General features: G+C 35.4%; 1 protein-coding gene across 3 annotated transcripts in view; it reads left to right on the forward strand.

The window, feature by feature from the left end:
- The first annotated feature begins 1,428 nt into the window (after positions 1-1,428).
- The window catches only part of sh3kbp1 (SH3-domain kinase binding protein 1), a 54,466-nt gene continuing 32,754 nt past the window's right edge, over positions 1,429-23,140 (forward strand). The window contains exons 1-2 of one of the 3 annotated variants that reach the window (XM_032551361.1): positions 1,429-1,685; positions 16,662-16,819. In XM_032551361.1, the coding sequence (XP_032407252.1) occupies positions 1,682-1,685; positions 16,662-16,819 (162 nt within the window). In that variant the 5' untranslated portion in view covers positions 1,429-1,681. The remainder of the gene's footprint in view (positions 1,686-16,661; positions 16,820-23,140) is intronic. The other 2 variants (XM_032551359.1, XM_032551358.1) reach the window with 2 other exon arrangements.

Raw genomic sequence — 23,140 nt, forward strand, 5'->3', positions numbered from 1 at the left:
GAGCTAGCAGGTATTTAGCTTTTCATAAAGCAAACTTAATTTGTTTTATTCACATCACTTCATAATGTACCATTTACCTAATTGTAAATAATACTTAATTTAAATTATGTATTGAAAGTGAATGAATTATAAAATTAAATCCATTGTTACTGTAATTTTAATTTAATTCAGTAAATGATGAAAATTGGGCTTAATTAGGAAAAGTGAAATAGAAAAGCTTTATGTGAACAGTTTTAATGTAAGCAGGTGGTAGAAAAAGAGGTGGAATTAAATTAACTTGCATTGTTTCTCCATTTTGAAGCTTATTAATGATTACTAATATTTTTATTAATAAATAATGATAATTATTAATGATGACATTTAACTTTGTGCTGCTTTGTTTGGTTTATTTATTCATTTATTTATATTTTTATTGTACATTACATGTTCTATATTAACTTTGTCAACAGAAGTCTAAAATGTATTTATTTATTTATTATATTTCTTATGAATTTATTTAAGGGTGAGAAGGGGGAGAAAAGGCATCTTGACTTGTTAAACTAAACATTTCAGGCTGCCTTGTAAAAACAATAAAACAATAAGCATTTTAAATTTTTTTATTCTTTTTTTTAGAATATAATCTCCTTCTTGGCCTTAAATAATGCGTAATAAACAGTTATTAACCACTTATTAAGTGTTTATAGCTGAATGGCTCTATGAACTATTTATTAGCTTTCTATAAGGAGAGGCTTATTGTGAAGTGGATTTCTAATTATATTTTCATAATTTGATTTGTGAGTAAGTTGTTAACATCACATAGACTTTTAAATGTTCAGCAGAGTTGGACAGTAAGTCTCATTCATTCAGTTACATTACTTGAGTAACTTGCTTGAGTATTTTTTCTGCGCTGTACTTTTTACTTTTACTTGAGTAACTTTTAATTTATTTATTTTGAAGTAAACAAAACTTCAACAGATACGTAACTCCACTTTTTTATTAAAGTTTTATATTGGAATCAAGTGATTTATAAAAATGTTTTTGTCTGACTTTATTACTTTATAGTGAGGTTTATATGAATTATTTTCATTATGAGCTTTAAAGTACCAACGATGTCCACATAACTTTACGTTTTGTTCCGTTTGATGATGTAACTTTAAAATATTAAATGACAGTCACTCAGCTTTTTTACTAAATACATTTTTACTCTTACTGGAGTAAATTCTTGGGTACTCTGCTGTCCGGTGAACACTTCAGGGATTTCCTGCTGCTCAACACGGTTTGTGTCACCGCCATCTGTTCGGGGCGGATGACGCACAGCGCTGCGTCACGCCTCCCTCCCTGCCTCACACCGCATTTATGAAAATGAATATTTCACACACGGGAGCTGCACTTTACGAGGCGTCATTGAAGGCAACAAATAAGAACAAGCGAGCGAGGGAGGGAGAGAAAGGGGGTTTGCTCATCAGCGCCTTTTCCGTTTTCTGACGGCTCGTTGTTCCTCCTCCTTCTGCCGTGTCACTGGACTAAAAAAAAAAAAAAAAAAGAGGAAGGAATATGGTTTGGTGCGACGCTCCTCCCGTTTAGTAGCGGATCTCTGCAAACACGGACAGGAGGCTGTCGGTCCGGGGAAAAGCCGCCTCCAACACCTGAGACTATCGCCCACAGTCCTGCAGGAAAGCAGCCAGCACACCGCGACTCATAAATGGGTGAGCCGCGGCGCATTTTTACATTTTATAATAATAATAATCATTATTATTTTAGTTGCTTCTGTTTTTTACGAGCCTCCTGCCTCCTCTGCGCATCTGGATGGGACAGGACTCAACGCCCGCTCCAGATGCGCGCAGGGTTCCGTCTTTTCCATGCATGCACATTTATTTATTTATTTTATTATTTCTTATTCACTACTGACGCTTTTTTTCATGCATGATTAGAAAGCCACGCGTGGGAGAGTACGCGTCTTCTTTTTTTAGAGGAAAGGAAATCCCTCTGATGAGTTGCAGATGTTGACACGTTTACATCCACTCTGTCCGTGAGCCTATTGTGTGTCACAGTGTTTCACGGTCCAGCTCAATGCCTGTGTGCACGTTAAAGGCCTTTGCTGTTTTCATCCACGCCAGCGTTTTTTTCCCACGGGCAGCGCGCTGATGTTAACGGAGCATGACTGTAACTGGCTGCAGATAAGGTGGCCGAGAAATCAATAACGCGATGCTATGTAAAATAGGCTCATTGTCTGGTCTGACTTCTCCTTTTGTTAGCATATTTTGAAAATCCAAATGATCTCCAAGAAACACTAACAAACCATTTTAAGGGCATTGTTCCTGTTGATGCCTTGAACAATGCACCTCAGGCTCAAACTTATTTTTGAGTTACTTATGTGCCAAGTATAACTGTGATAGCTGCCAACCACCCATCAACCTAAATCCCCAAAGTGCCCGTTTCATGGTTTATTAGGAATTCATTAAATAGGTACTAAACTGCTGAAATTACCATTACTTTATTTACTTAATAAGGAACATTAAAGAGGCTAGTGGATTAAGAATATTCTTGAAACTCCCATTACAGACTTTTATTAGCTCTGTAGATTATAACTCAACAGAATCTTGACGCTGTAAAAACTAACACTGTTGTAGAGTTTCGCCTTTTTCATATGCAGATGTGCTACGGATATGTTTTCAGTAGAAATATCGATATAGTAGTAATTATGTAGCTACAAACAGACAGGAAATTGTTGCTACTGATGTACTGGTTAGCATTAGCATAGTAGCCTTGCTGGCAACTCTTAGAAGTTAGAAAAGTAGTGCATCCATGAACCACTGCCTTAAAAAAAAGATATTAACATGTTTGTTTTACATTTATTGACTAGAAGAGTATAAAATCCAGCCTGGCTATAACCAAACCTCACATACTTGCTAGGGTCAGCATAGCAGCACAGCTCGCAGCTACCAGAAGCTAGAAAAGTGTTGTGTAGTTTAGTATATTTATGCACCTCTCCAGTGAAAGTAAGACTTGACATCTCGGAATGTTTATTGTCAGTTATTGATTATAAGTGTATAAAAATAACAATATGGCTGCACCAAACCTCAAATACAAGCTGGAGTTCGCATAGCTGCAAAGCTAAAAGCTACTAAAAGTTAGAAAAGTACTATGTCCATGAACCACTGCCTTAAGAAAAGATATTAGCATGTTTGTTTTACATTTATTTATTAGAAGAGTATAAAAAAACTATATGGCTATAACCAAACCTCACATACTAGCTAGTGTAAGTATATCTGCACAGCTAGCAGCTACCGGAAGCTAGAAAATTGTTGTGTAGTTTAGTACATTTATGCACCTCTCCTATGAAAGTACGACTTGAAATCTTGGAATGTTTATTATCAGTTATTGATTATAAGAGTATAAAAATAACAATATGGCTGCACCAAACCTTACATACTAGCTAGTTTTAGCATAGCTGCTAAGCTAAAAGCTACCAGACGTTAGAAATATGTTTTATAGTTTAGTACGTCCAGGAGCCACTCACATGTAAATAAGACTTGAAATGTGGGAATGTTTGTCATCAATGTAATGATTAGAAGAGGATAAAAATAATCATATGGCTATAACCGAACCTCATATGCTAGCTAGTGTTAGCATAGTAAACACATCAGAAGCATATCCTCAAAAGTAAAACATTGACTTATGAAATGTTTATCATTCTATAACTGATGATGCAATTACAGGAATATAAATAACACTAAAAATTAAATTTTACATACAAGCTAGGGTTAGCATAGCAGTGGAGCTAACTGAGACATGAAGAGAGGTATATGTTTTAAAATCTAATGATAATTTCCTCAAAAGTAAGACATTGCTTATGCTTATTTTCTGTTCATTATGTATATAAAAATATAGATGACTCAGCTGAAATGCAACATTTCATGTTGTTGTTTTTGTTCATAAGCTAGTGTTAGCAATGCTGCACAGTTAGCTGCTATATGCCTATTTCACTATACTGTCTCATCACCTCAAATGTAAGACATTAACCTATATGGATGTTTATTATCCATTTATTAATCAGAAGAGCATAACAATGTAAATAACATACCTGGAACTAAACCTTCACTTGTTCTTCTTCTTTATGGACACTACAATATTTCACTGCTGTAAAGCTAACTACTAGAGGAAGTTAGAAAATGGCCGTTTACCCACCCACCCCATTAGCTAGAATCTATAATGAAAGACACTGAGTAATCGCATTGATCTTCTTATTTATTAAAGCAGGAACAAACCATACCTGAAACCGAATCTCCCCTTTCTGTTCTCATTTATATACATGCTAACATTAGCACTGGCGCACAGTTAGCTCCTGCCGGATGATTAGCAGTTTAAAACTTTCATGAGTCGTTACCTTGACAGTAATACTTTGATTTGTGAAATGTTTTTTATCTGTGGATTGAGTAGAGGAGTTTAGGCTACAAATAAAAATACATCTCACACTGAATCTCTATTTTCTGTTTTTGTTACAGCCAAATATTTTGCTGTAGTACAACTAGCTAATGCAAGAAGTTAAGAGAGTAGCAACTCATGGGAAGTCACTATGCTGTAGTTGACCTGTTTATTGTTTCTTTTTAATCAATGGGGATCAATTTGACAGTGGATTAAGTCGTTTTTACATTGATTTTATTAAATATATTACACATATTATTGAGGATTAATGGCATCATAGTAAATGTTTCTGTCAGTAAATGATATGCTGTCTGCTGGTTTTCTGCCAAGGCGATGAAGAATTAAAATGATTGAGATTTCTATTAATATTCAGGCAGACTGTTAATCGCTGTCATTCACTGTACAGCTCCATAAAATGTGAATAATTATTTTACTATAATTAAGGACTCCACTTTGTACTTATGTCTTGTATATTTTAACAATCTCTCCCACCAGAAGTTGTTTAATTCAGATAATAACATGCATATTTAATCTGAAATTAAACAGAGAAATAGGAAAACTCAATAAATGGAAACAATGAGAGTAATAACACTGTTGAGTATTGTGATGGTGATGAAAATAATACATTTTCTTCTTATTTTCTGTCACTTTGAGGAGCCACTGCTCTCCTTGGCGTTTAGCTTCTTGGTTACAAAGATCTACATCAGATTTGGACATAAAAGACATTGAAAGTGCATTGAAGTGGCAAAATATATAACAGGAAAGCAAAGTTTGAATATGTGACACCTAAAATATTATCTTGCTTACAATGATGCCAACAGAAAACCATGCAACCAATGAAAGTTTGCAGTCGTACCGACCCAAATGTGACTACGTTATGCACTAATTATGTTGTTTTCTTACAATAAAATCTTCCTCTGATTGGGTGCAACTTTAATAGGATACATAAATGTCTAATATATACAGCTGAAACAAGATATTTATAAAAAATATGATATAAAAACTCAGCAATTTCTCTTTCAAATCAAACTGAACGTACTCTGTTAGGAGTAGCAAATTTGTTTATCTTCACTGAATGTCAGATTTTTATATTATAAAGTTTCTTTAGCGTTACAGTTAGGTAGAATTGTCTTTTAAATTGTTCAAACTGAGTCAAATATTTTGGGTATTGCTCCATTGGTGTCTCAGTAGTTGGTTGAACTTTGACCCATTGGCACGTCCTTTCTCATATCCGCTCCAGAACATTGACTTTGTTGCTGTTAATTGGGAAAACCCAAACTTTAGTATTTCCTCATAGTGTTCTTTCCTCACGATGTAACCCCTTTCCCAAACCACAATGCTGCCACCACCGTACACCAAAATGTGGGTGTTGTTCTCTGGCTTCCTGTTCTTTCCTCCTAATGTACCAATGGTCACATTGGTCAAACAAACAAAAGTTTTTGTCCCTCAGTGAATTATAGATGGTGTAATCTGGCTTCTGGATTGTGTATGGGACTGATGGCTTCTTCCTCACCAAATGGCATTTCAGCCCACATTCGCACTGAACTGGATAATTATTCTCTTTTACCAAAGTGTCTTCAGAAGGTCTTTTCCATTGGTTCTGGTCCATTTCCTTCCCGAGCCGTACAATGTTGATATTTAACTGGTCAATGGGGCGAATTCAGGCATTTCAGATGGAACCCAAATATGAACCAAAGCTATTCACAACTCTTTTCCCGATATCTTTACTGATTTTACATTTCCGAAGAAATGGTGTGCTTGAGATATTGTTTTAAAATACATCCATGGGTTTGTTTCCATTCCAAGACATGATCGTCTGGGATTTCTTGAATAGTCTAAAGATGTAGAGCTCTGTAAAAAGTTAAGAACCCACTGCACTGAACCTCCTGGTTATTCCACCAAATATTGATTTCTGAACTCTTCCTGAGTTCAAACATTAGTATTGTTGTTTCTGAATGAATATGAACTTGTTTTCTTTGCATTATTTGCGTCTTTTTTTTTGTTATTTTGACAATTTCTCATTTTCTGAAAATAAATACAAAATTTTTGCTTGGAATTTCGGAGACATGTTGTCAGTAGTTCATAGAATAAAAGCACAATGTTCATTTTACTCAAATAAATAAATATAAAAATTAAAATCAAAGAAACTGATTATTTTAAGTGGTCTTAACTTTTTACAGAGCTGTAGTAATCATTGAAGAAGTTGTACAAAATCTCTCTTTTATTTCTGGTAGAAATATCGTTGATGATCCTAAGATTACCTAAACCAGAGAATATTTCCTGCTTTAATGTGAGATGTTGCATGTCTTTTTTGAACAGATTTGAACTGTGAAAGTGTTAACAGTCTGTACAGTAGGATGGATGTTTTAAATTTTATTGTTGGATGTCGTAAATGTGAAAAGTCCTCACTCTGTTGTGACACATCTGGTGTCTTTTTGACTTCCCCCGTTCAGATCTTTTGCTCTTAACGCCACAGTGAAAATGACTCAACCCAACAGTCGCTGCACATCGAAAACCAGTAAAAATCCAGCTTAATTACCTAAAGAGTCCATTAAATCTCTAACCTAGATTAAAATAAAACATCCTCCTCCAAAACTGGCAGTTAAAATTAAAATTAAATCGATTCAGGCATCACGAAGAACTTGTTTGATTGAGTCCCAGAAGTTTGAAACATTTATAAAACACCCTTGACATGGATTTTAAAATGTAGAACTAATGACTCGAACAGTTCCTACTTTCTGGGGAAGCAATGATGTTGATTTTATGTTTATGCAAACTGGATCCAGTTTGAGTTGTATAGCTGGTTCAAATCCATGTATCAGATTTGGGTTTGGTGCAATTTTCGGTTCGTAATCACTTAATTAAAAAAAGTAAGTCTTTTGTTGTTCTTCAGAAGTGTCCTTTGATAGTTTTTGAATTAAACTCAAAATTGAATTTGTCAGTTTCATGTTGTGTCACATTTTGAAATTTCCTGTTGTAGCAAACGTATGTTCACATTTATCTCTATTCTCTGTGTTTTTAGCAGCAAAGTGAACAAAAGAACTAAAGGAATAAGTAATTAAGTTGCTCCATTTTGCACATTATTTGAGGATCTGCTATATTTTCGGGCTGGATTCACATTCAAATTGCTCTAGTTGCAAAAGGCGCAACCTAATTTTTATGCCGTTTTGCTGTCTTTGTTGCTTTAATGAATGTGAAAATGAAACACTAAAATGGCATGTGTGCTCCCTCTCCGTGAGCAAAAAGGATGAATTATGATTTTCTAGGACATCCTTTGGTTGTTTTCTGAAAAAATAATCTGCGTACATTTTTGGCAATCTCCACATAACAAACAATAATCTTTGTGAATCTCACATATTTGGCTTTGATTGCATTTTAGCAGAAATACATAAATATGGGTGCGTTTTCTAAAAAATGCATTCATAACGTCTCATCTAGTTGCATTAAAAACTGCTTTGGTGTTGAGAATAGTAGTGATGGTGCCATTTATTTTTTAACTTAACATGTGGGCAAACTGGTTTGGAAAATAAGACGCACTGAAACGTTGGTAAACCAAAACTCGACCGCTTGTTTTCCTTCATGTTTTTATTAAAAAGGACAAAGCTGTGTTTTAGGCAGTCATTGAGTAAAATACAGAAAGAAAACTATTATTTCTCTTGCTTTTAATAAATTTTAAGAGAATGCAAGTTGGATAGTATTGATGCACTTGGAGAGTTTATAGGTTTATTGTGGCATCTTTCACAAACAAGGTGCAAGAAAAGACAAAATACTCTCCGTTTGGTTTGTGCAAACCTTCATGTTTTATTTTTTTGGCGAACTCTTCCCATTTATACCCTGAATCGAGTCTCTCTGTTGGTTTTTATTCTTATATCTGGTTGAATTATGTTTTCCTTTCCTCGTGTGAAGCTGAAAAACACTCCCTGCCAGCATTGCTCTCACCGCCTACTCTTCAAAGTTATTCTTTCTTTGAGTGGCTGACACCAAGACTTCCCACTAATAGCGGTACGATATTACAGACAGACAATGCGAGCTGTAACAGACTCGGCCGCAGGATTCACTGAACAGCAGAATGGTGAGCGGAGAATGGTTGGAATTTTCCCTTTTTGCCAAAGCATTGTGATCCAATCCACAGTTGGAGCTGGAGTGGGTGGCTTTGGCTCCCAGTGGGCTCTTGTCCAGAGTGAATGTTTTACAGACACAAACACACAGCTGCTCTTGACATCACCAATGACAGAGGCGCTGAAACTCACCAAGAACTAAACACAGGTTCTCTGTAAACCACTGAAATGTCATCACTGCTCGGCATATATCTCTCTATCTCTCTGCGAATCGTTTCCCCATTATCTAAACTAGCTGCAGCTGTTCAGAAGACGCTGCAGGCTTCATTGCAGATTCCTCTCTAAATCTCTTTCTTGACCACTTGAGTGGGAGTTATGTTTTGTCTGCAGACTCGCAGATATTCAGTCTCCAGTCTTCTCAAGGCCTCAGGTCTTTTTAACTCTTGCAGAAGTAAATGCTACCTCCAAAATGAGTTTGAACTGTTTGCATTTTCACAACTTGGTCTAATTTACATCATAATTTGATATTGAAATAGATTTTGCTTTGGTCTAACAATGAAGCAACAAAACAATCTTGATCTGACAGTGTTTGTGTCTTAAATCCATCTAGACTCAGTTTCCTGACAAGGCCAACTCTGGTGTTTTAATCCGAAGCCAAAATCGAAATAACATCAGACTTATCGTCCTTTATAAGTCTGAAAGTAACAAAAAAATCAATCAATCCAGTTTGTTTGTCCGGAACGTCCAGTTTGTTTTGGGAGGTGTGAAAAGGCATATTCTGTTGCACCTAAAAAAAAGTTTTGGTTCGGTTGAAGTGAACTCTGGTGCAGTTCGAATGCATATGTGAACGCTAAGCGTACCAGAAACTGCTCCAAAAGCAGGAAGCGGACTACAACACAGGGCACTCTGGGTAAATACAACCAAAACAAACTTCTCTTCTTACATCACTCCATTTTTGTTTGCATTTCATAAAAAAGGAAGTTGCCTTGATGTCTTCTTTGTGTTGTTGTTTTCTGTTTTTCTTAGTGCAGCGCCCCCATAGGAGAGGAGGGGAACAGGTTTTTAAACAGTTTGGTTTGTTTGAGAAAATAATTGTGAAAATAAACCGCAGCAGCTGAAAATGTAACAAATGTTGTAATCTTGGTCGCCGATCGTACCGAGTCTATTGGAATATCAAGTGTTAAAACAACCTAAGTAAAATTAAAAATACGTTTTTCATGTTTGTCAATACAGGCATGGAAAATAGTTCACAGTTTTTACTTTGACCCACTTTTCTTTAAACATTGCTGTTGTTCACTGATGTTTGGAAAGGCTTTGATTCAGATCAAAATGTTGCATAAAACCGTCTCTTGAGAACTTGAGTTGAATGCTAACGAACTAGACAATCGTAACACTTTTATTCTTTTGTTTTTCTGTTGTTTCATTGCATATTTGCAGCTGGGTTTGTAATTTTTATCCTGCTGATGAAGGCCCATATTCTGTGGTGGCAACAAGTCATCACCCTTCCGACATTTCAGATAGGACTTGTTGTTTGAGCATATTTGACATTTGGTCAAATACACTTAGACAACTTGTTGTTGATTATACTTAGAAATGAGGACATTTCCTTTCGTCTAAGCTCTATGAAATTGTGGTTGAAGCGTAAGAGGTGTAAAGTGCACTCACAGACACATGTCTATTATTTTCCCTGTGTATTAAATGTTTAGCCAAATCTGACTATGATGTCTTTGGACAGGATAAACAAAATTTTTAAGCCAAATAAAGACAAGAATCAGACAATCAAAAAGCAAACTGGACTGATATTAATATCCGATGTTTGTTTCCATCTTGTTGCCATTTCAGGAGGAGAAAGCTTCTCCATGTGTTTTAAAGCGAGCTTGATAGTTAACTTTCTGATGATTAATAGTTCTTGAAGAGCAATTTTGTTCACAGAGACTTCATAATCCATTATATATACGATTTTGCTTGTGTGTGGTTTTTATTTCAGTTCGTTCTTTTGAATATTTTTAATGTCTTCCAGTTTTAGTGGTTCCCTTTTAAATCCCATCATGGTTGGACTTCCCAGTATTTCACTGATTTATTTAATCAGGTATGCCAAATAACTCAAAATACTTAGATTTGCTTGCATTAGTTTCGTTTCCATTAGCCATAAAATTGGGCAAATCCAAATAATGAAAATGAATTTGCTTAATGGAAAGAAATCTCACATTTTTCGATGAAACGTTTTTGCTCTGGGATGAGGTGGTTTCTCAGCCGTATTGAACTGGATATATTTAGTAAAACTGCAATGGAAACGCTTGTTTTTCACATCACACAAGTCACATAATCAACAGCCAGATGATACTACTGGCAGAAATGCAGAAAAAGACAACAGGAAGTAGTAAGAGGATGATGGTTTGTTTTTAGGTGTTGTTTTTTTTGATAATGTGCAGCATCAATCAGTTCACAAAACTTTTAGTGTAATTCCAACATGTTTAATCCATCGCTCTTCTTGAAAATTGCCAACTACAATTTCCCCAAAATGCCACATAAGTAGCTGCTCCCAAAAATAATAATATGAATATATGTCATGTAACTGTTTACATCTGTCGCTGCCATGATTTTAAATGACTTATCGTGTCAACAAGCTTATTCCCACATAATTTTAATTTAATTTTCTATTGAATGGAAGCACTGCAATTGCAAAATGGTGTTTTGTTTTTTGTTACACCAGAAGAATATCGACAAAGATTTGAGCACATTTGTAATGGAGACACAGCTTGTGATGCTGGTGTGAATTTCTGCCAAAAATTTTTACTATTGTTGTGCGTCAACAGCTGCTTTAACATTTACTATATAAATATATACTATATACAATCTGACGTTTCGAAGATAAATTTGCTTAATGGAAACACGGCAATTTTGAAAACACTCGTAAAAAGATTTTGGTGCTACTATGAAGTAGTGTTTTGGCCGTATTGAAATTGGTTTAATTTGCAAAATTTGTAATGGAAAATTTTTTTACGCATCACACGAGTCATGTGAACAACAACAGGATGTTGCCACTGGCGGAAACCACAAAGAAGAAAACAGGAAGTAGTTGGTTTTGAATAATTTATCACGTGAGCACTTTTATTCATGTGTGATTTTAACAGAGTTGGGCTGTAACTACTTATAATTGCACAATTAGTTGAGTAACTTCTTTGAAAAAATTTACTTTTAGGAGTAATTTTACTATTTTGTGCTCTTCACTTTTTATTATGAAGTATTTCCACTCTTACTTGAGTAAAATTTCTACCCACTGAATGAAAAACCAACATGTCTTAACCCCAAATTCACTAGGCACAGACACACACCTCCAGTTTTTGTTAAAGTTTCATAAGTTTTTTATTGAAAGAAACTGATTTGGAAAAATTTTCTTTTTCCTGATTTTGTTATTTTTTTGTTACTTATTTGAATTATTGTCATTTTCGTCCTTAAAATACAGACATTTCCATTTAACTTTATATTTCGGCCCATCTGATTGTCATTTTTAAATATTAAATGACTGCTAATTTGATAAGTACTTGAGTAGACTTTTTACCAAATACCTTTTACTTTTACTTGAATAAAAATATGTTGAAGTACTCTTACTTGAGTACAAATTTTGAGTACTTTGCTCATCTCTGGATGTTAATTGAATTTCTTATTAAGTGGAAACACCACAGTTGCAAAATTGTGTTTTTTCAACATTAGTGGAACATCAATATCATCTTGCAGATGTTTGTAATGGAAACGCAGCTTCTGACTGGTTGTTTGCTCTGCTGAACTCATCCACCTCTGCATGGCTTCATTAACTTTGTGTTCCTGTCACTTTTTGCCCTCAGTGACGAGCAGAACCCCCTCAGACGCCGTCATCTCCTTTCTGGTGTATTTGATGCTAACAGACGTGTTGGTTCGGGTCTCTCCTGCTGTGCTGCTTTAACTGTACCGTAATACAGTCTGCAAGAGAAGTGTCACAAGCTATAAATTCACACTTCTCCTTCTACTTCCACTCACAGGCTTGTTGCCACTTCCTCTCTCTTTCACACACAAACTACCAGCAGTGACAGAAAATGGTTTCTGAGCCACTCCACTATCACATCTGCGACTAATCCCCGTAGTTATCTGCAGCCAGAATCAGATCCTTCCCATCTGACCAGCACGGCTGACTCCTTTGTGTGTCTGATACTGGTATCTAGTGAAAGCCTTCCTCCTCCTCGTCTTCCTCCCCCCCGCCTGTGATGTACCCTCTCAGGAATGCCCTGACCTCCAAGCTGCTTTCACATCGTGTGGTTACTTATGCTTTCTGTCGTCATTCAGTGGCTTTGACACAGTGTGAAGACATTTAGGTGGAGGAAGCTACTGTGTTAGCTAGCCCTTTGTTGTTACCATGGTTACCCAACTCCAGAATGCCCCTCCCATTATGGCTGATGTTTAAACAGGGATCAAACCTCGTTATAAAGAAACATTTCCTCCATGTTTTTTTATTATAAACGCAGCTGCAGAGAGAGGTTGTTATGCAAAAGATTTCATATTTTGTCACATTACAACCAAAAACATGAATATATTTTATTGTAATTTAATGTGAAAGACAAAGTTTTTCTCACGTTTGTAATGAAACGCAGATAGTGACGTGTTCACAAAGGCCCGTTAGCTTGTCTTTGTCACAGCTAAATCGTGTAACTGTAGTTTCACTCGGGATGCATGATATTATCGGCTTGGTATTGGCTGATAATAGCTGTAAAATTTAATATCAGACATCGGCCATTCTGTCAAAAAACTCACCGATACGAGTGGTAAATTGATGTATTGATGCACGGCTGATGTGCTTTTCACTTGTTACTTGTGAAAAAGTTGAGTTTAGTTTGGTGAATATTTACAAATTTGCAACGTTTGAGTGTTATTGTCTCTAAGAGAGCAGATGTCATGATTACATTTGACATTAAACACAATAAGTTAAAAGAGCTGCATCATTTTCAGCCTCCTTCTTAGCATTTTCATTCTGTAACAAACTAAATTGACAAAGATAATGCAGTATTTTAATTCCACAGTAGAGAAAGCCATATAGTTTCAGTAAGATGGTATAGGAAAATAATATCGGTATCAGTTATCGGGTTTTAGATTTTACAGTTGTACATCCATTATTTTCACATTTATTGGTATTTATTGACAAACAGTGGAGAAAATAGTAAAACTATCAGTCATGACAATAGGGACAGTTTTGGGGTGCTTTAAACATAATTAACTGCAATCTATGGTGACAAATTCTTATCAAGATAAGAAATTCATCACTCTAAATGACAAATGATTCAATAATCTAATCCACCTAATGCTTGAACTCGAAGCCTACCGTAATCGTTGTCTTGTGAATCTCACAAAAATTCAAAAAATGCTCCATGAAGCGACATAATTCAAAACATTAAGTGTTAAATCCCAGGAGATTCTTGGATGAATGCTGTTCATGTCAAATTAAATATATTTCTGGTTCTTGAAAACAAAAGCTGCATTGAACAGAGCGACTTTGCTTATTGCATTAAACATCTGTGGTGAAAATGGAAGGTGACTTTTGTACGTCTGTTTTTGTGGTTAGAGGTGCCAGGCGCACATACGTGACGGTACAGGCGGATATTTGTTTTAAAATGCTACTACAAACTTATATTTAGAAAGTCTTGAGTTTCTGAAGGTAACACAAATATATCAAATCAGATTTAGTTTAATTCAACACTGGGTTTTGTTTTGTCGTAAATGTTAAGATTATGAAGTAAAAACAATGAAACCAACATGCAGATATTTGACACAAGCGACTCAAACAAAGGAAAAGATAATCAGTGATTAAAATATGATGTTGAAATACAGACATGTTAACATCCTAACCAAAACAAAAAATAAAATAAAAGGTTTGTATTTAGCAAACTTCAAGCATTTTCAAGATAAGTTTTCATTTATTTCCAGCACCACTTTGGAGATAAAAACAATATATGACAATATTTATTACTGATATTAATAAGCAGTGATTGAGTTAATTAAAATTAAACCAAAAACTTATATAAAATCATTTTGGTAAACATTACTGACCTAAAATAAGAGTTTGGTCTGATTTAAATCTAAGAAAATGTGCATGCCTTTTTATTAGGTGTATAAAAATCTCTGGTTTCAACTGAAAATAACACTTTGCAATTGCGGCTTTTAATTGAACATTAGATTGCACCTTATTACAAAACTGTGCTGTTTGGATTTAAAACACTTTCCAAACCTCATTCAAATTCAACCATTTTCAAGGATTTTATTCAGAATTTTGTAGGATAGCTGTAAAAAAGTATATTTCTCTCTTGGCCTTGTTTTATTTAGATAAATTAGGCCTATTTGTATTGTTTTGTTTCTGATTTAGGATTGTAGCAACAGCTGCTTAGCACATGAAAAGCTTGGTGGTCTTCTGGTTTTCTCTTCCTGTTGAACTTGCAGAGTTGAAAAAACATTTCTAGGATGACTATTTACATGAAAGTTGTTCATCTGTTGCTCTGGGATTATCCTCTCAAAGTCTGAAAATAACCGTTTTCCCACTCTTTTTTTCTTCCTATATCTTATTTTCACCTCTTGCTAATGACAAGTTATCAAATAAATCTTACATAAAAGTTCATAAAATGATCTCGCAGTTGGCTAATTTTATTTTATTTTTCTTGGCGGAGAAGTCTGTAACACTGTTAAAATTAAATTAGCTATGTTTAGCTAGAGCAGGGATCCTGAAATCCAGATCTGAAGGGCTCTGCTTCAACACACCTGAGTCAAATATTCATCAACAGTACTCTGGAGACCTTGACTGCAAACTGAGGAGGTAATCCAGACACCAGATTCACCCCGGAGCTAGATGCTAGCAGCAATTAGCACCCACTATAACAGAGAAGAAGCTAGCATCGGTTTGTGGCTACATAGCTAATTTATATGTTTTTTTTTAAATATAAAACTAAAGCAAAACTCGACAAAGAATTTATATGACACAAATATTAAGAATCAAACTTTATCTGTGTGCTGCTAAATAATGGTGAGTTTTAACGTTATGCTAGCAGCAGCTAGCATCAATTAGCAACTACTTGTGGCTACTTCACATGTTTAATTTTTTTGCAACTTGAGCAAACTTCAACAAAAAATGTGTCATGGACAGATATTTCAGTAATAACTTTTTTTGGTGGAAGTTTAAAATGGGCAGTTTGCAGCTACATTTGGAAAATTGGTGTTTTTTATTTTCTTACTGCATCAAAACTTAACACGAAATTAATTTTTTAAATTGTAAACATTTTCTTTTGCTTTAAGATAATCATCAACAAGCTTCAACTAGCAGCTTTTTGAATCCATTTAAAGGTGTTTTAAGCTTATTTAAGTCCAAATAAAATAGTTTGTGGTTGAAGTAAAAGAGTTTTTAGATGAAATGTGACAAAATATTTAAAAGCTCAAGGATGTTAATACTTTCCCAAGGCAGTGTAAATACAAATGAAGATTTGTATGGTATAACTTAATTTCACTTAACTCGTATTTTAAGCAATGTTTTGGTTGCAGTTCACAAACAAACTTGCTATTGTTATCTGGATGTAACAAGTGAAACAATATCTTCTCAGTGTGGCTAATGCATCTGTAACTTTTTTATTTAAGTTAATAATAACCTCTTTAAACATTTCAGTATCATATTAGTTGCTTATCTTCCCAGTTTTATCACCACGTCTTCTTATGTGCAGCTTTAAAGTTAGCATTTACCAAGGGAAGATAAAAAAAATTGAGCTTCTTATCTCTGTCTTCAACTGCTAATGTCACACAGACGATGTTAAATGTGTTCACCACTTAGTGAACTTTGTTATATGCATTTGTGACAAACACAGGTGCATTCAGCGAGTGGTTTGTGTTGAGAGAAACAACGCGTTGAAAGATAAAGAGAAGAAGAAATCAAACACGCCATCTATGGATAAATGATTCTGGTTTTGAAATGTTGAGCACTTTATTTACATTAATCATCTCTGCTTCTTTGGGTTGCTAAAGCTAACTGTAAATATAATTTTATTCACGTGATTTGAGCGTGTTCCTCTTTCATTTCCAGTTGAAATATTAAATAAAGCATCTGTAATGACATGCTAAACTCCTGTGGTTCTGTAAAAACGTGGTTTTATCTGCGTCTTTTGATCCTTTTCCACCTGCGACTTTCTGTGTGCGCAGTGGAGGCCGTGGTGGAGTTCGACTATGAAGCTCAGCAGGACGATGAGTTGACCCTGACGGTGGGCGACATCATCAAGAACATACGGCGGGACGATGGCGGCTGGTGGGAGGGCGAGCTGGGCGGACACAGGGGGTTCTTCCCCGATAACTTTGTCAGGGTGAGTAATCACAAAGGAAACCCGCACTTCCTCAACTACGGTGTGTCTCTTTTCTTTTCTCACCCTTCTTCTTCAGTGTGCTAATGCTAACTCATCACAACCAGCTGCAGATCAAATGTACAGTTTGGTGTTTGTTTGTGTGTCTATTGGTGTCTCAGTGTAGTGGAATGCCCTTTTTGCAACTCTTAGGTCTTAATGTATAAATTGAGATGCATTTGAAAGATTAGCATAGAAAAATATTAAAGGGGTCCTCTTGTTAAAAATTCTCATTTTGCACGTTTTTGTACTTCCATTTGGGTCTCATCTGTTTCTAAAAACAGTCCAACTGCCTACAAAAACCACCTAGTTGTTTTTTTTTAGCAATAAGTTCATGTTTTTTGGTGTCTGGAAAATGAGCCGTTTCAAAAACCTCTGGACTGTGAAGTCGCATTTCACAGGTTCTACTGCGGTGCCTAGCAACTCCAGCCTTGTTACCTAGCAACCCAAGCAGAATTCCAGCACTTTTGGTAAGCTACAATGGCTGCTGGGAAAACAAGGGTTGGCTTTGCTGATGCTTTTCAAAGATGTACGGTTGAATTATTGCACATATTGCAGCCGTTTAAATGTGCTGCTGGCCAGCAGCAGCTTATCTGGATTTAAAGTGACAAGATGCAATAAAACAGCTCATTCTGAAAGAAAATTAAAATATTCCGAACTGACCAGAATAAAATCTCATTAATTAAGAATGATTTTATGCATAAAAAATGTAATGAACATGTTTTGTATAACCCATAGACCAACCATAACCTGCTGAAGGAAGCAAATCCAAATGAGAATCTTTGGCAAGACTTTAATTTTCTTTATTCATACATGCTCTCTGTCTTAAATGTCCAAACTTGAGGACTTTTGCAAAAAAGAATGGTTTTGTCACACATTCGATGTGCAAACCCTGATATTCTGCGCTGTAAAACTTTTCAGATTTTTCATTCTTCATTTTCCATACACTTCAGGTTTAATTGTACTTAAATATGTGTATGTTTATAAAAAAAATCAAATGCTTTTGCAACCCAATGTTTGTTTTCTCTCTTCTCCTTTGGGTGACGCACAGTTTTCTAGCTAAATGATTCATGCAAATGAGCGGCGATAAGTGGAAAACCCAGTAAAAACGGTTAGCCACAGTGTTTATATCCTGCTGGCAGAGAATACATAATTTCAAGACTTGTTTGAATCTTATTATGGAAGCAGCTGCATTTATTACACATTCTAAAGTTAGTTAAAATCAAACAGATATTTTTACCCTTTACAAATTTCTCTGACGTCTTCAGAATATCAGTTTGGAGAATTAGGAAGTGGGAAAAGCCACAAACCAAGCCATTGCTTCTCCTGAATAGCTGGCGTTTTGGAACAGTTCTTTGTTCTTCTGGAGTTTTTTTTCCCCACATAGTTTATTTTTGAACCAGTTACAGCCTTCGTCATCATTTTCTCAACCTAAATGTAATCTGTTTAAAAACACTTTATTGCTTCATAAAGTCCTGTTTCTGGTCACCAACAAGCCTGGATGCCAAATACGAGCTTTAGAACCGTGGGAATGACTAAAAAGAGGAAAAACAAATATTTCAAAACGTGATGCATTAGAATGAGTCAGAATCATCAGCTAAAGGCTTTTACGTAAAGTCACTACGAACAAAATGAGATTTAGAAATGCAGTTTATGAAATACTAAAGGAACATGGCGTGAGAATGACCAAATATGGTGTAACTAGTGTTAATTTTCAGTAACATTTCTTCATTTCTGGTCATCAAACTAAGTAATTTATAGTTTGATTTTTAATCGGATAACATCACTTTTATTTTAACAAAGAGCACTCTGACCGTTCCTAGTAATACACTGCAAAAACACAAAATCTTTCCAAGTATTGTTTGGTCTATTTTCTGGTGAAAATATTTTAGAACTCTTGAAATAAGACAAATATAACATACAAGTATCTTCTCTGAAAGATGTAGGAGCTTGTATTAGTCAATAATTGCTTAATATTAATAAAAAACAAAGTGTTAGTTCCAATTATAACTATAAGTGAAATAATCTGCCATTGGAACTTATGGTTTTTAATCAATATTAATGAGTTGTTGACTTAAAATAAGCTTCCATATCTTGCCAAAAAGTTACTTATACGTTAGTTTTTTCTTATTTCAAGTGTAATAAGATATTTCCACCAGAAACTAGAAATAAATGCTTGGTAAAATTTTGCGTTTTGCAGTGTAAGGTTAGATCAATAACAACTTCTTTGTACTTTTCAACCTTTGAGAAACATGAATATATTTCTGCACATCATCCATTTTGAGGTTTCTTTCCTACACTGCAAAAACACAAAATCTTACCAAGTATTTTGGGTTTAGTTTCTAGTACAAATATCTTATTACACTTGAAATGAGACAAATTAACTTACAAGTAACTTTTTAGCAAGATATAGAGGCTTGTTTTGAGTTAATAATTCCTCAATATTGATGAAAATGTACTAGTCATATTGGCAGATTATTTAACTTGTAAATAATTAGGTTCATCCAGTAAACTAACTGACTCAGTTTGTGTAATGCATTGAAGTAATTTTAGTTATTTAGTTTACCAACTTTCACTGTGACCTTTTCTCTTCCATCTCTGTAGTTTGGTGATGATTCCTTTGTTCATAAGTTGGTGTCTATAATGCAAACTGCTGCTGTGCTGGAGGAAGGATAAAGCACGAACTTAGGGAATGTCCGTCCATTATGATGTCAGGCCTCCTCTGGGATCCTAAAATGTTGATTTCCACTTTCACTTTGCAGAGATTGTTGTAGTTTAAGCACCTAAACTAGTTACTTTAAATGTATATTTTATTATTTTCACAACTTTTCCTTTTTTCTTAGACAAGAACATTTTCCAAACGGGTAGTTGTAGCTGTAATGGTTCACCACTTCAACCAAAAACAGAAAAGCAGATTTAAACATTCGTATAACCTTCATGGCCTCATATTGGGAACTTTTTAAAGGTAAATTTGATGCAGCAGAAACTGAATTATTATTTTTTTAATCCACTCTTATGACGCCCATATGACGCTCAAAACTTCAGTAGCAAATCCATGTGAGTTCAGATTACTGCAGCTTTCAGCTGTCAGACTTAAGCACAGAAAAAGGAGCTGCAGAGGTTTTGCCTCCTGTTTTTCTTCTTAACTTGTTTAGAGACTTTAAGCAGAATCTCTATGGTGAGTGAAGAAACTGTTTATATGTTAATGTACACAGTTTCTTCAGCTTAAGAAGCAACATGTGGCAGTTTAGTTTACATCCACAGATATTTGTAATTCTCCACTAGGGAGGTATTTTATGGGAAACCTATTACGCAGAATTAACATTTTGCTTGTTTTTGTACTTCCTTTCTGGTTCCTACTGCTTCTAAAAACAGCCCAAGTGCTAAAAACACCAACTGAGATGTTTTTTGGCAATAAGTTAATGTTCTTAGGTGTCTGGAAAATTAGCCATTTCAAAAACCTCCAGTTTAAGTCACATTGTGCAGGGTCTAAAGCAGTGCATTCTGAAAGGAACTCAAATAAGCAGAACTGATCAGACTAAATTCTCAATTTCTCAGAATGATTATGTGCAAAAAATGTAATAAATATGCTTTGTATAACCCATAGTCTGAACCGGGTCAAGGAAGCGTAATAGGTCACCTTGGAAATTTATCACTTAGAGATAGTTGTTTCCTTCTTAAAAGAAATGTGGATTTGTTAAGTATGAAGGTTTGTTAGTTGGTTTGTAGTGATACAAACCAACAGAAAACTGTTTTAAGAGGAGAAGTTGAAAAATACCACAAGCCGAATGCACCAGACACCTCTGTACAGATCCCCGCTATGGTCAGGGTGTTTGCTGCATTTGTGCTGACTGCACGTCGCCAGACAATGGCTGACGAAGCCTGTATGAAGAATTTGAGTTTGTGTTTGTATGTGTGAGTGAGAGAAAGGAAGAGCGAGGCAGTGAGTAATGCAGCAACACCAGACCGGACTGTCATGAGACTCCAGTTAGCGCCAATCAGCGGCAGTCAGCTTCGCCGTGCGGGCCGATGAATGTGTGTTTCTGCTGGATCTGCACATGAACACACAGGTCAGAGAAGAGGCACAAAGTAAGAGTATGCAAATCCGCCACTGTCACACAAACAGCAGAGGCATAAAGCTGAACAGCGTTAACGCTGATAGATAGCGGTGTTTGCTTCTAAATACGGAAGAGACGGAGATCATCTGACTGTGGACTCTCAGCTAATTCATTTAGCACAGAAATAGTTTTAGATTTTCTGAGACCACAATCTTCTGTTTTGACATGCCAAAAACTGATGTTTCTTTTCTTTTTTTTTTAACAGAAACTACAAGCCTTATCTTAAAACCACAAAGAAGTGTATGCACACTTCTGCCAAATATTTCTTGTTGCTAACATTATTTTTTACTGCGTAGTTGTTAGAGCAGCTCATGTGCTTTTAAGAGAACAAGCAGCTCAGATTGGAGTGACTTTCTTTTCTTTTCCAAAACACTTTGGAAGTGATTTTTTGATTGCACAAAAAGCAGATAGCTTTGAAAAATCAGGTGCTTTTTTTATAAATTGGAATGTAATCAAGTTAATTTTAAAAAATGTATTATAAAAATAATTAATGAGACTTCAAAATTAGGGCAGGTTAGGCCTTAAAGTTTAAAGTCTCCGGATTAAAGTTGCTGGACGTCCAGTGTGAATTCACTAAATATCCATAGTTAGATTTTTCTTTCTGGCCTTTCTTCTCGTTCTCAGCAGAGGCGCTTCTGGTTGCAGAGAGTGTTGTCAGTTTTTTAATGTCTTCTGACTTTAAGTTAATCCACCTGAATGTGCTGTTGGTGGTTTCAGCTAAAAAAAACAACAACCCACAACCTAATCTGCTTTCCATTTGCAGCCTGAAATAGAAATCTGATTTTTTTTTTTCCACATCATCACAGATCTTCCTGTTGATTTTTTTTTTTTTTATCTCAGTCTGCTTCTTTTTTGGGGGGGTTTCTCAAACAAATTTTCAATAACTTTAAATAAAGAGTGAGTGTGTGTGCAAACCTGTTAGTATCTAATATTTCATCTCAGAACTTCTCTAAATTAGAACATTTTGAAACTTGCATGTCATGCAGCTCTAAAGGTTAAACAGAAGCAGCGCCAAAATGGCTCCACTCATACTTACATTGTTGAATGTTTTAAAATGTATTTAGAAACTGTTAAATTGAAAAAATATGAGGAAGAGTCCTGATTGTTCAACAAATACTTAAAAATGGATGATGATTAAAATTGCATTGATGGACAAGAATGTTAGTGTAACTTGAACTAAATGTGTTTATTTATAATAATATGAAAAATATTTTTATTTTTCCTGTTAGGCAGATAATTAAGTAGAGATTGTTACAGTGGTAAAACCAGCTGACCAAACATTATGGAGCTTTGCTTGGGTTGCTAGGTAACGGGCTGGGCTCGGCGGGGGTTGCTAGGTAACAGAGCAGCGCCCGCAGAATGTGACTGAGCAATCGGGAGGTTGTTGAAACGGCTCATTTTCCAGACACCAAGCGCTTTGGCTGTTTTTAGTAGTAGAAACTCAAATGGAAGTACAAAAATATACAAGATGCGTATTTTACATTATAAAACTATACACTGACAACACAAAACGAAAATCCAAAATAAAAAACTGAAGGGCTAGAACATGTTGGAGAAAACGGAACAAGCCAGTAGAAAGAGAATCTGATGGAAATAATGGGCTTTTAACAACTGAGAGAATTGATAAGTTGGGATTAATAAACACTTGGATTAATTAAACCAATAAATAAAGAACAGAAATGAAGAAGGAACTGAGAATCTCAACACACAGTAGTGAAGTGGTACGGAATTCCCTTTGTGACAACAATAAACAACCCAAAGTAATTCAAATGCAGAGCTAAGTGAGAACCAAAAAAGGAAAGGGCATCAGCTTATAACAGAAAAACATGGGGAATATATGTTCACACAGGACCAGTTTGATTTGGATGTTCTTTTTTTCCAGCCCTATTTAGTCCACTTTAATCAAACTCGAGTTTGTTTGTCTAGAAAGTCTGATTTGTCTTGGGAGGTGAGAATGCGCAATTTAATTTTGATGCAGACCAAAAAAGCAAACTCTGATCTGCCTAAAAACACTAAGTTTTGGTTTGGTAGTAGTGAACTCTGATGCGGTTTGAATTCATATGTGAATGCCAAGCAAACCAGATACCGCTCCAAAAGCAGGAATTGAAAGACAACACAAGGCATTCTGGGTAAATACAACTAAAACAAACATAAGATTCTCGCGCTA

Source organism: Xiphophorus hellerii, chromosome 21 (assembly GCF_003331165.1).
Source record: "Xiphophorus hellerii strain 12219 chromosome 21, Xiphophorus_hellerii-4.1, whole genome shotgun sequence".
NCBI lineage: Eukaryota > Metazoa > Chordata > Actinopteri > Cyprinodontiformes > Poeciliidae > Xiphophorus > Xiphophorus hellerii.